The sequence below is a fragment of the Condylura cristata genome, unplaced genomic scaffold (assembly GCF_000260355.1).
Source record: "Condylura cristata isolate star-nosed mole 26May11 unplaced genomic scaffold, ConCri1.0 scaffold00017, whole genome shotgun sequence".
Lineage (NCBI taxonomy): Eukaryota > Metazoa > Chordata > Mammalia > Eulipotyphla > Talpidae > Condylura > Condylura cristata.
In genome coordinates, this window is record NW_004567118.1 from 30,134,424 (window position 1) to 30,148,802 (window position 14,379).

General features: G+C 36.4%; 1 protein-coding gene across 2 annotated transcripts in view; it reads left to right on the top strand.

Moving 5' to 3' along the window:
• RABEP1 (rabaptin, RAB GTPase binding effector protein 1) overlaps positions 1-14,379 on the top strand; it is a 95,560-nt gene that overhangs the window by 73,900 nt on the left and 7,281 nt on the right. For both annotated transcript variants that reach the window (XM_012726275.1, XM_004684734.2), the window contains exons 9-13: positions 1,572-2,039; positions 3,259-3,363; positions 4,848-4,964; positions 8,376-8,474; positions 12,444-12,584. In XM_012726275.1, coding sequence (XP_012581729.1) covers positions 1,572-2,039; positions 3,259-3,363; positions 4,848-4,964; positions 8,376-8,474; positions 12,444-12,584 — 930 coding nt within the window. The remainder of the gene's footprint in view (positions 1-1,571; positions 2,040-3,258; positions 3,364-4,847; positions 4,965-8,375; positions 8,475-12,443; positions 12,585-14,379) is intronic.

Consider the following 14,379-nt stretch of genomic DNA (forward strand, 5'->3'; position numbering starts at 1 on the left):
AGAACATACTGTTTACAGAAACACATCAAGAATTTATGTTCTTCTTTTGCTAGAAATGTGTCCCTTATACTGTTATTAGTATGTTCTTAAAATGACCCTCAACTTTTCTGCTCAAGTTCCCTTTTCTCTCTGGTATCACAGCAGAATTGTGTATGATACATTTAGATGTTAGACTTCTTTGTAAACTAAAAGAATGTGTTGTCACTCCAGTATTTGATACTTATTTTGGGACCTTTGCCATAACTAGCTTAATAGATAGATTTGTGTTCCTCAGCCATCTGAATTTCAACAATGAAAACATGTCTTTAAAAAGAATTAATATTATGCCAAATAAGGATAAATTGAAAACATTAGAAAAAAATTCTGTATTCCTTAGTCTTTTAGTTATAAAAGGCAGCACATTTAACAACAAAAGTTAAAAAGGATATATTAAAATAAAGACTAGTTATTTAAATGGAATAAATCTGACTCAGAAAAACTTCTTACTTTCCTGCTTTTCACAGTTAGAATTTCTTACTACTATGCAACTTGTAGCTGCATTATGGAATGGCACTAGTGTGCTTGTTGACTTTGCAAATGTGCTAATTGAATGAAATTTATGTAAAATAATATTAGTCATTTATAGTTTGCATATCAGTGGCATTTGGTTTTAATTCATAGTGTTACTGCACCATTCATCTCTGTCTAGTTTCAAAACATTTTCATCACCCCCCCCCCCAAGAAAGACCCCATTTCTGTTAAGGACGCATTCTTCATTATTCTTTCGAACGCTTAGCAAATCACTAATTTGTTTTCAGAATCTCTGGATTACCTATTCTGGGCATTTCATATAGATGGAATCATAACAATACTTTTTTTGGATCTGACTTCTTTCACTGAGTACGCCACATTCACTGTGATTACAGTATACTTGAAACTTGGTTTCCAATGTACCACACTACCCTCATTTTTCCTGTTTCTCTAGCTATTTCTTCCTTTGTTAATCACCAGAATGTTGGTGTTTTTCAGGGTTTATTCCTTGGCCTTATTCTCATGCTACAGACTTATCCAGGGTGTTTCGATTTGCTGCTGTGACTTTAACATTATGCAGTGGATGCTCCCCATCTCTGTGTAAAGACTTGCATGGTCCTCTGTCAGGTGGACACTTCTCAGATATATGATAGCTACTTCACATTCAAAATACCCAACAATGAATTTTAGGAGACCTTCCCTGACTTATATGTCTGGCTGAATTCTTCTTAAACTCCCAGATCATTCATAGTGCTACTGTGTCATTTTATTAAGTATCATGTTCTAATAGCCTACTTGTTTATTTTTTTCATGAAACTGTAAGCACCTTGAGGTCAGAGATTGCTCACAGTTGTACAAGTTGTATCTTGTCCACACTTTGTATCCTGAATGTTTAGAGCCTGGCATACAGTAGAGACTTAGTTGTTCAATGGATATGTGAAGGTAGCACATTAATGATCATCCTATGTAATGTGTGGCAAAGTAATTTGAATATATGGTAGTTTTTCCTCTTTGAAAATATAGAGAATTGCAACTTGGCAATATATATTTTCACATTTCAGGAACATTTAGATAGTACCCATGGTTCAGTCCATTCCTTAGATGCAGACTTACTATTGCCATCTGGAGACCCATTCAGTAAATCGGACAATGACATGTTTAAAGACGGACTCAGGAGAGCACAGTCTACAGACAGCTTGGGAACCTCGGGCTCACTGCAATCCAAAGCTTTAGGCTATAACTACAAAGCAAAATCTGCTGGAAACCTGGACGAATCAGATTTTGGACCATTGGTTGGAGCAGATTCAGTGTCTGAGAACTTTGATACTGCTTCCCTTGGGTCACTGCAAATGCCAAGTGGTTTTATGTTAACCAAAGATCAGGAAAGAGCAATCAAGGCGATGACACCAGAACAAGAAGAGACAGCGTCCCTCCTCTCCAGTGTCACACAGGGTGTGGAAAGTGCTTACATGTCCCCCAGTGGTTACCGCTTAGTCAGTGAGACAGAATGGAACCTCCTACAAAAAGAGGTGAGTTATCTTCCTTTTTTTCCCCTCTTGCTTTGAGAATACTGGGTAGCTCTGGGATTCATTTTTCATTCACTGGTACCTGGAGTCAAGCATACAGATTTTGCCAGCAAGTATACGTTAATCTGTATTTTCTGGTTGTTGTCTGCTTTGGCTGTTCCAGGTGACTGTGACAAAGGCGGGAACTAACTGCACTTGTGTCAACTTTTCTACCTGCAATCACACTTTTGAAGTTGAAGCAGTCTTCCCGAAAAGCATAGCAGATTTTTGAATTTGGTTTGCTTTCAGTTTTCTATAATCTCAATATATCCCCAAATTTATACTCTTTCAAATATTTCCTTGAGCTCTAAAGGGCAAATATTTGTTAACAGTTGATGCTGACAGTAATTAGAAGGAGGGAGTGGAAAATGTAGGAAGAGAATGGAAGACAGTCTTTAATGAGGTTAATTTTCTTTTTAATGCCACTTGCAAACTCAGAAGATTAGGAAAAAAGACCTTAAATGTGTATCTGAATAGTGCTTGATAGAATGCAAAGTCCTTTTATATACCTCATCTCTTTGAATTTCATGACAGTAGTGAGGCAATCAGGGCATGGTTGTCCTCCGTTTAGAAGTGAAGAAAGTGTCTCTGAAAGGTCAAGTGAGGCACTCAAGTTCTTTCTTTGATTTAATGGCAATATCAGGGTTAGAGTCCAGGCTTTCTGACAGCCATGCTTTCCTTTACTCAGGGCTACTTCTCTAAGGAGGCTATTGATGAGTATTAAGCTGAAAAGAAACTATTCTCTTTAGCTGTATGGAAAAAATGTATGAGAAGGTGCTACTTAATAGTTTCATACTATATAGTTCGGAGCTGGTAAAATGGTGAATCGGCGCTGCTTCCCTGTTTTCATCCCTTTGGCTGGGTAGTAATGATTTAACGTGTGAGTTCTCTGGTGTTAATATCATTTGCTTGACTTGTGTTTTCCTCAAATATGGGGTTTTTAGTCCTTAGCTTCATAATGCTAAAGTTGTGATCTTAATTATTTAACTACCACACTTATGTTGGAGCTTATGAGTATTTTAGAATCTGAGTCTATTTTTTTTTAACTTCTTGCCATAAACCTGAAGAAACATTTACTCCATGTTCTGTTTTGAGTAACATAAGTCTGTGCATGTTTTCCTCAAGAATGTGAAGTAGAATTATTTTATTCTGGTTGATAAGAGGTAATTTTGGTGTCCTTCAGGTACATAATGCTGGGAATAAACTTGGTAGACGTTGTGATATGTGTTCCAATTATGAAAAACAGTTACAAGGAATTCAAATTCAGGAGGCTGAAACAAGAGATCAGGTGAGTTCTTTTGGATATACCAACTTGGTGAGCTGTTGTAAATTTTATGGAAGGTATGGAATTAACTGCTTTTTTTACCTCTCCCATTTGCTTTATGAAATATATCCGTCCTGTTTAATATGAAATAATCTAGGACTCGCAATATCAGTTACATTTATTGTGGGAGCACACAACCTCTGCTTGTTGTGTATTTTTGTGTCATTACTTTGTCCAGTACCATATAGCTCAGTTCAGTAGCCCCAGCACTGAAGACCTAAAAATGGTATTGCATGTGGAAAAGTATATTATCATATATAAATTTTGGCAGATAACTTGAGTATGGCTTCTAACTGAATATTAGAAGCTTAAGTGAACATTATATTAATCAGTATTTGGACTCTGCATTGCTTTTTGGCTACATCTAGTCATAAATTTTATGCAAAAAACTTATAATGGCCATAGAAATTTAAGATTTGGTAGTTTGGTATTTCAAAATTAACAAATCTTAAGTTAACAAGCCTTTTCTAATACAATGCTTAATTATGGGTTCTTTAATATCATTTAGAAAATAACGTAGAATTTCTTGAGAGTAGGCTTGTTAAAGTACGTGTAAGGAAAACTTTCTTTTCCTTATTGTTGCAAGTTGGTCTTTGTTATGAAGATTACTACCATAGTCTTCAAAATTACTTGTAGAAAATCAGAATGATGGTTTAATATTTTGAAATGTCATGGATTTCTTATATGTGCCTTTTTCATAAATAGTTTAAAGATAAATTCGGAAGTTATTTGTGAAAAGTAAAATTTTTACAGAGTGACATGGAAATGTCACTATTGGATTCTATTGGATTCTAGTCATTTCATAGACATTTTACTGATGCTTTATCTGCGCTTAGCATTCTGTGGACTCATGGGCATTCAGATACAGATGAAATACACTTTTAAAGAGTTTTACCAGCTCAGTATAATATAGTTAAATATAATTTGTGCCTGTGCATGTACACATAAAATTAGAGGAGGGACAGGGCATATAACTTATTTGTGGGCTTAGGGATGTAACATTTGAGCTGGGGTTTTTTTTTTTTAGAGTTGGAGTAAAAGTTAATTAAGAAAAGAAGTGGAGGGGGAAAGATGTTCAAGGAGAGGAAAAGAGTTACGTGTTATAGAAAAGTAGCTGGACATATGTATGACATGTGTAGGGTGGGGAGTGAGAAAGGGGAGGACAGACGAGTTAGGCCGCCAGTGGCCTAGCCTGGAGGATCTGGGAAGAAGAGCACTATTTTCAAATGATATAATGTATGTGAAAAATTATTTGTTAACTTTAAGCATATTATAGTTGCCAAATAAGGTGATTTCATCTGTTATCTTTTTAAATTAACATATAAAATCCTTTTTGGCAGAAAAAAAGATTAGGTATTTTAAAAAATACTCTCCGAGTTAAGCATTTTTGTTTGACTTCATGAAGGCATTCTGGTACTTTCTTCTAATTGACACTTAAAATTGCATAGGTGAAAAAACTGCAGGTGATGCTGAGGCAAGCCAATGACCAACTAGAGAAGACAATGAAAGATAAGCAGGAACTGGAAGACTTTATAAAGCAGAGCGCTGAAGACTCAAGTCATCAGGTAAATGAAGGTTTTAAGAATGTGCCTTGGAAGATGACTGAGCTGATTTAAATAAAAACAACTGTTCTGAAAACAGTATTATTTCATTTTTGCCCTGAAGAGTTACCATTTCTATTCTACTTAAGGTAGAAAGATACCTTATTCTTTCTCTGGTGTTTAAAAAAAAAAAAAACCCAACTTTTAACATAACTGGTTATGACTATCAAGAGACTCAAATTTTTCTTTCCTTCTTGATTTTTATTAGGCTTTTCTGCTGTACAGCAAACGATGACAAAGATAGTGTTTTTATCTTCTTTTTGATTCCTAAGGGTATAGCATCCATAGACAAATATTCATCTTACAACAGATACACCAAACATACTAGAGTTAACATCTGTGAAACCACCATCAAGATCAAGTAATAGAATTTTAACTAATACACCAAAAGTCCTGACATCCCCCCTTTACTCATTATCTCCTCCCTAGAGGTACCACTGTCCCAATTTCTAACATCATTAGAAACAAAGTATATAGAATGTATTCTTTGGTATATGTGTTATCTGTTCAACATTATGATATTCCTGTTAACTGTACATGGAGGAATAATTAGTTCATTTTCTTTGTTGTACCATTCTGTGGATATGTTTTGGTTTGTCCATCTTACGTTGATGAGTGTTTGAATTGTTTCCAGTTCTGGGGTATTATGCATAATTCCTGCTTTGAAATTTCTTTTTATGACTTCTTGAATGAGCTTCTGCCAGATACATGCCTTGGAGTGAAATGCCTTGGTCAAAATTTTCATCTACTTTGATAGATAAGGCCAAACAGCTTTCAGAGTGATTGTACACATTTATATTCTCACTGTATGAGAAGTATATGAGTGTATGAGAAGAATTCATGAGTCTAGAGTCTTCATAAATTGTTTTAATGACAATCATTTTGGTGGAAGTGGAATGGCATTTCGTTTGCATTTCTCTGGTGCCCATTAGCATTTTTCATGTTTCTTGACCAATTGGGTATCGTATTGTGAGTGTGTGTGTGTGAAGAGTGTGAGTTTGAACTCATGCAGCACTAAAGTAAGTCTTATGCCAACTTTTCGATTGTCTTTTTAGTTTTTTTCTGTTTTTTTTTTTTTTTATGTTACAAATTCTTTTATTTAAACTTACTGAGCCCTTTGGTGATATCTCTTGTAAATGTCTTCTACTCTGTACCTTTTTTATTACCTGGATAGAATCTTTTGATTTTAATGTACTTATTATCTTTTCTCTGATTAGTGATTTTGCCCTTGTTTTTAAAATAGTATTTTCTCACCTTGCAGTTGTGTAGTTATTTTCAGATGCTTTGTAGATGATTTTACTGTTTTAGAGTCACATTTATACTCTAGATCCAGCTAGTACTTGTATGCTGTATGTCAGGATAAATTTTTTACTTTTTTGTATGGATAACCACTTCTAGTACCATTTAGTGAAATGGTCATTTTTCTCTCACTGCTGTCAAGGTCATCTTTGTTATCTCTCAGGTAAATATACACATGTGGGTTAGCTTTAAGACCCTTTTCCATCTTTGTTTATTTTCTTCTGATGTTTTCTTTTTCTTATTCAGTAATTTTCCCCTTCAAATGGGTATAATCTATTTAATTCATTCACTTTTAAGATAAATGGCTTTTTCAGTTTATTTCTGCTTGGTTTTATTGTTTCTAATTCTCTGGCAATTCTAAATTTTGTCTTTTAAATATCAAACAGACTAAGTGTATTTATTTTAAAGTCTGTCTATTAATTCACATACCTAGATTCATTATAGATCTGTTTCAACAGTCTGTTTAGTTTTTTATAATAACCTTTCCCCCCTTTAAAATATATCCATTTTTTCTTGCGTGCTAGACATTGACTGAAAAATTGTTGAAATGATATAAAACCATTTTCTTTATGAGAGGCAGGCAACTAGTGGTACTAATGTTTTTGGATATTGTTTTTCCTGGTTTTGGCACCAACTTTTTTGGTCCCAATTTCTGTGACTGGCTGCAAGGAAGAAAGATGGGAGACAGAAAGGCTGAACTAGTAGTTTATTGCTCCCGGGCAGCAGCTGAGATGGAACTCCCTAGGGTGGGGTCTGCAGCTACTGCGAGTTCTGTAGGGGAAAGTGTCTCTTCTATAGGCTTTAGGTTCAGTTTTAGAAAGCTGATGTGGCGCTTTACACCTGTAAGGCCTGGTCCCAGTCATTGTGCTATTACCCCATGTGGTCACACAGGTAGTTGGTGTGTTACTGCCCATATCTGGTTACACTGAACAGATATCACCATAAATCAATTGCAGGAATCAAGATTATCTAATATTGTGAAGATTAGATTATTTTAAATTCCTCCCTTAGCCCTTAGTGTGGCCCTTTGGGGACTCAATCTAAAGACAGGTGTTCTGCACTCCTATGCAGCATTATTTACAAATAGGTCAACTATTGTGACAACCTAAATGCCCCAAAACAGATTACAGATCAAGAATTCGGTATATACACACAATGGAATATTTACTCAGCAATCAAAAAGATAAACTCATGCCATTCAGAGAAACATAGATGAAGCTGGAAGGGAGTCATGCTCAGTGAAATAAGCCAGAGAGAAAAATAAAAATACTGCATGTTTTTAATTATAGGAGGAATGTAGGGGTCCCAAATAAGAGGTTGGGGGAAAGGAAAGTAATAACAACAAAGCGAAAATCAAAATCAACAGGCAATGATAAAGAAGAGACATTTTGCAGAGTGGGAGGAGGGAGTTGGATCAACGGTGGGAAGAGCACAAGGGACTACGGTGATGGTGCACGGGTGAGTTGGTGGTGGGAATTTCACCAGACTGTACCCGAAATGAAAGCATACATTGCATAAAAATGAAGAATGATGTAAATATATATATAAAATAAAAATTAAAAAAAAATTGCAGGTGTTTTCTAAGTGTACCTGTGTGGTGGATTCTGGACTCTTAATGTTGCCCTGTAAATGCTCTGCTCAGCTTTTCAGTGTGACGCTGGTTCCTTTGGAGTTGGCATTTACTTTCGGAGGAGAGCTTTTGTAGGTGCTGCTCTCGACTCCCCAGGGTCCACATTCAGATCCTTGGCTGTGTGATTCTTTCTGCCTTGTTCTCCAGTGTCTTCAAATGATTGCTTTCATATTTTAGTCTAGTTTTTCTGCTTCCCAATAGAAGGTTGATTTATAATGCCTACTCTGCTACTACTGGAAGCAGAATGAGGTCACGTGAATCCATACACACAAAGCCAACGTGACCCTGGGGACCTTTGGTAGCACCTTGTGTGATCTGAGAGGCAGAGCCACACAAACCTGTCCAGTAGGTTACGACAGACAATAAACACCAATCCTGGATGATTGGGAAGCATTACCAGTTTCCTAACTGTATATTTTCTTTGTGTACAATTTTTCTCTTTGAAGATCTCTGCACTTGCCCAAAGAGCCCAAGCATCTGAGATCTTACTTGAGGAGTTACAACAGAGGTTTTCCCAAGCAAAGAGGGATGTTCAGGAGCAGATGGTAAGTTAATATTTTATTAAAATTAGCTTCATTATTTATTAATTTATATGTGTACTCTGTCTTGAAACCATCTTTTAATAACGCTTGTACTCCCTGGTCAGAGTGATGATGGTTTTCAGATTATGGTTATGTCATTCAGGGCCTGCATAAAAACATTAGTAATGGATAGGTTATATAAAGACATTTCTTTTATTAAACCTACCTTTTGGGGGCATGGGTTAAAGACTCAGTGCTGTCAAGCTGTCTCCAGCCACTGTGGCATGAGTTTGGCCTGGCCAGGGAGCTAATCCACACGGTGTAGCAGACCTCTCCTGTCTCCCCACTGCTCCTCTCAGCAGTATATTTCAGGAGATCTGCCTGTTCTGCTCTCCACTCGTCTCTGGTGAATCTTCTCAGCCCCTGCACTTCTGTTCTTCTTGTATGTGTAAATAAGCAAAACTAGATCTTTAAATCTGCCTTCTGACCAACAAAATAGCTTTACTTCTAATTTATTTTTCTGGTTTGGGGAACCTAATCAGAATACACTATGGACTGTGTGAGTTAATTTGCAGCTTCAAATACAAGCTAATAATGGAAATCTCAAAGCCTAGCAAGTGCAGCTTTTGGCAGTCATTGTGTTTCCATTAGATAGCTAATTTATTTAGAATAATTTCACTAATTTCACAAGAGTTAAGATAAAACCCTAGCTACTATGATATAGGAAAACTTCCAGAAGACCATGAGTTTTGATGGGGATGGGGCAGAGAGCTTCTTAAAGAGCTGGTTGGAATCTCTGCAAAATATTACTCCAGCTTTGGGTCTCTAGTCTCAGCAGAGTCGGATCTGCTGGGATGGGCCAAAAGAGCTGTCTCTTGTGCATCTCCCAGGGTGACAGAAAAAAAAAGTTGCAAATGGTAATGGTTTTTGATTGGCATTAGGTTAGTATCCGAATGGCATTCAAGCTGCTCCCTAAATTCATCAGCTTTGGTGGGAAGCATCTCACCCCAATACTGACTAGAGAGTTTCATAATTTTCCATTAGCTAGAAAATGTAAGATAATATTCACTTACCTAAGAATCACTGTTATATGCTGCCAAAGTTTTATAGTGTATAACCTACTTATATTCTGTCTCCTCTCATCTTTTGTCTCTTTTAAATCTTAAACATTTTCCAGGTTGATTCCTTGTTTAAATGAATGTGTTATATGCAGGTGACATTGAAGAGGTTCAGATTGAGGTTCTGTGAATGCTAATGTAGTACACCTTTTTTCAAAATTTCCTTTAAGAGTTCTTATGCAGAGAGAGAAATTCAATTTCTTATGCCCCTTCAGAGAAGATACCTATGGTTGTGGTGGGGATCTTGATACTTTCCTGTAATTTTTTATTGAAATATTTCAAATTTATGGGTGGTTTATGGAACGAACATTCATAAAACCTTCTCTTAGACTTACCAATAATATTTTGCTACATCTTTACATGCTTTTATTTTTTTAATCTCTTTCATACATGTTTGTGTATATATAGTATTATATGTATGTATGATTAGCCATTTGGAACATTATGCCATCTCCTGTTTTTGTATGTTTCTTAAGACAAAGAAGCTGTTCTCTGTAACCAAAATTCTGTTATTCTAATAACCAAGTCCTTGATTATTTCTTAGTGATGTTTCGTTTAAAATGGTGAATCCAGGAATCAGTCAAGAGACATAATGCATTTTTCTGTCTTGTCACTTTATTTTAAATATTTATTTATCTATTTATGTATGTATGCATGCATGCATGCATATAAGAACTGGGGTATATGCCAGAGGTGTGGGATGGAGTGGGTTGGGCAGGTAGAGGTTTCACCAGAGAGTGGGGAGCAGACCAGGTGGACTGACTGAAATATATTGCTGAGGGGAGCAGTGAGTGAAATGAGGGAGAGGTCTTGCTGTGCCATGCAGGTCTGCTCCTGGTCGGGGATTGAACTCATCCCTTCATAGTGTTGATACTTAAGCCCTTGCACGATCAGGGAAGGCCCTGGCTTAGCACTGTATCTAGATTGTTACAGTCACTTTTTTGGTGTGACTTTTATAAAAATTATTTTATTTATGTATACAGGAACTAGGGTATAGGCCAGAAGGGGTAAGGGATTCACCAGAGACAGAGTGGGGAGCAGAACAGGCAAATCTGTTGAAACACACTGCTGAGTCTGAGAGCAGCAGGCGAGATAGGCGAGGTCTGCTATGCAGTAGTAGGTGGGGATGGAACTCACGCTGCAGTCGCTGGTGATAGCTCAACAGCACTGAGACTTAACCCCTGCACCACGAAGGAGGCTCTGTGATGAATATTTTCAATACATTATAGAATACATTTGTCTGATTATTTCCACACGAGTAGATTCAGATTAAGACATTTTGGCAGGGATACTACATAGATGAAATGATTAAATGGGCATTTTGGTTGTTTATGTTAGTTTGATCACTTAGTTAAATGTGGGGACAAAATAGTTTCAGACCCACTAATATGGCTATCAGCAGTAAATCCAAGTAAAGCTCAGTGTTTCTTTGTATTTCTTTCTGTCCTTAGACTGTATCCCAGGTAAAAGTCAAGATACCGTGTTCAAAAGTCAGTTGAACTGATTTTTCTCTTACCAATTTAATCTGTGGTTAGTGCCATTTGTTTCTGTATTATGGTTTAGGATTTGCTGTTTTCTGTTTTAACTTACTTTTTTTCTTTTTGAACATGCAAATGGAAAAATGTGTCAGTATCCAAAAGTTTCACTTCCAGTCCCTGTTTTTTTTTAACCCCATTCCTACCCACTCCCCTTTAATGACCATTTAATTTTTGGTTTATCCTGTTTTTCTCCTTACAAAAATCAGTATACACATGTTCTTCCCCGTTTATATCCAAAAAGTAGGATACTAATATATTGTAGGAAGTGGGCTGAAAGTGATAAAAAAGCAAACTGACTCTCGTCTGAAGACCAGTACAACTGATCAAATATTAGGTTTTACTTTGACTACCAGTGCCTGCTTAGAAAGCATGATTACTTCTGGAAAATGTTCTTGAGTGCTTTCCCCTAATTTGGTACCTCTTTTGTCCCTTTGTCACTGCTGTACCCTTTTCCTGTCATGACACTTGGGGAAATTTTGGCTTACTTACCTTTCCCTCTGCTACACCATCTTCTCCAGGAAGAATTATCTGCCTTGTATGTCTGTTCCCAATGAGCAGCAAAATATCAAATAGATTAGGACCTCCCTGGTGGCATAGGGGGTTAAGCCTCAGGCTGTCATGCTTTCATTGCTCTGTGCCGAGTTCGCTCTCTGGCCGGGGGGCTAGGCCACATATGGCGCAGCAGACCTCTCCTGTCCTGCCTGCTGCTCCCCTCAGTACTGTAACTTTATTTTCATACGAATTCACATAAAATATCCAGGTTTGTTTTATACGTGAGTAGAAAACAAATGAGTAGAATGCCCCATTTTAAGAATAAGTTACTTAAATGTACTTCTTAATAACCTCCAATTTGTGGTCCCTGAGCCATTCACAGTGATCCTGAGTTCAGATATTATGTATATGCAATGAAAGATGAAGATGCTGCTTTTTATTTCTCCCTACTTCTGTTGAATGCATGCCATGAGGAATAGGAATTATCTTGGGGTACGTACTCTTTGATATAGGTCTTGACTGTGTCAGCCATTTTCAGTGAGCTTAGAGATACTGGTCCTTCTGAGTCCAGACATATGGGGGAAGAGAGTCATTTTTAAGCTGTTGGTAGGAACAGTGGAGATTTAGCTCAGATACTTGTTCCATTGCCTGTCCCCTTGAATATATGTAATGGCTATAAATCAAAAAATCTTTGAACTGGTTTCTACAAGTCATATATAGAACTTTATTATGTCTTCCATTCTCATCCATCATTTGGTTTGGCCTTGTTTTTTTTTTTCATGTCACAGCAATCAGCTGATAGGATTTACCTTTTTGGCTGTGATTAGTATCTGTTTCTATTCTAGGCAGTGCTGATGCAGTCACGGGAACAGGTTTCAGAAGAGCTGGTGAGGTTACAAAAAGATAATGACAGTCTTCAGGGAAAGCATAGCTTGCATGTTTCCTTACAGCAAGCAGAAGACTTCATTCTCCCGGAAACTATAGAGGTGACTTATTTTCCACATGATCAAAATATAAACAAGTACATTTTCTGAAATGGCTCTAAACTTTAAGACTTACACTTGTGATATTAAGATACCAAATAATTTACCCCTTAAAGTACACAATTCAGTGGTTTTTAGTGTATTATCAGATGTATAACTATCACAATTTTATTTTTCATCACTTCAAAAAGAAACCCTTTAATCATTGATTCCTTCCCCTAACCTTAACTACTTGTCTGCTTTCTGCTTATAGATTGGTCTATTCTGGACTTTCTAATGAATGGAATCAGACATTTTATCTTTTATGTCTGGCTTCTTCATGTAGCATACTCTTTTAAGAATTACTCATGTACATTTCTTTTTTATATGAATAACACTGTACTGTGTGTGTGTATGTACATATAATTTGTTAATGGACACTTAAGTTGAATTTACTCTGGGCTATTATGAATAATGTTTACCTGTACATGCTAACTTATGTCAGGTTTTGGTGTGGACAGGTTTTTATTTCTCTTGGGTAAAAACCTAGGATTGGAATTGCTGGGTCATAAGACAGTTAACTATGTTAAATCATCTGAGGATTTCTCTACTTTCTCACCAATACTTGTTCTTCCACTTTTGAGTATAACCTGATGGGTATCTGTGATTTTGATTCGTATTTCCCTGATGCCTAATGATATGAGCGTCATTCATGTGTTTACAACATGGCCATGTGTAGATTCCTTAGAGATGTGTCTGTTCAGAGTTTTCACTCATTTTTAAGTTGTTTATTATTGTAAGAGTTCTTTGTTTTCTCAATATAAATATGTCTCTTAGCAGATAAATGATTTGCAGTGTTTTCTTCTACTCTGGACTGTCTCTTTCCCTTTCTTGATGTTCTTGGAAACACAAAGGTTTTTATTGTGCTAAAATCCATCTTTTTCTTCTGTAAATATTTTCAGTGTAGTAGCAGAGACTCTTGTGCCAGGTCAGAGATTTGTACATTATTCTGGCAGTTAGGTGGAACATTATCAGAAGGTTGCCAAGCAGGCTCCTTGGGGAGTTTTTCTGACTAGTGCCTCAAGGGGTTTACCACACCCCACCTTCCTTTTGTCTTCTAGTAACTTTTGTGACACTTAATACTTCTTTTTTTTATGCAGTTCTTTTAAAATCTCACTTAGTTTGTAGGTTGTTTTTCCCAGTTCTACTCTGCAAACTCAGTCTCTACAGTTTGTACCGTATTCTTTTTTCCTTACATTTAAATGAATAATGTGATGCTTTTTGTTGTTGCTTTTATTTTACTCACTTGCCAGGGCTTCACTGCCTACTTTGCCATTAGTTCCTTGTTCCCTCTCTTGCCCCACTTCTCTCCTCCTTTCTGAATTGGTGACTCATCAAAGAGTAAGTTTGGGGAATCTGTCTGCTTTTACTATCAGCATACTACTTCCCACTTAACCTTTGTTAGACTTTTTTCTTTTTGTAGGAAAGATTTCTCTCTTCCAATTTTTATAAAGAATTTTAATTCCTATAAAGTTCCAAGAATATTTGAAGGATGTAATTAGCATATAAGCCTTCATTCTTAGACTTGGTTCAGTAATACATTTTATGAAAATTTTCTTGTGTTACAGTTTATACTCTTTACTTTTACTCTTTATACTTTTGGTAGTTATCAAGAATTCTTGTTTTTAGTTTAAAGTTGCTTTAGGATATAGTTGGGAGGATTTTTAAAATAATATATGTATCTTACATCATTGTTCATTATTTTACTAGTTGGGAGGATTTATAAAAGAAGGCAATGAAAGTTAAGGGGAAAATAAAA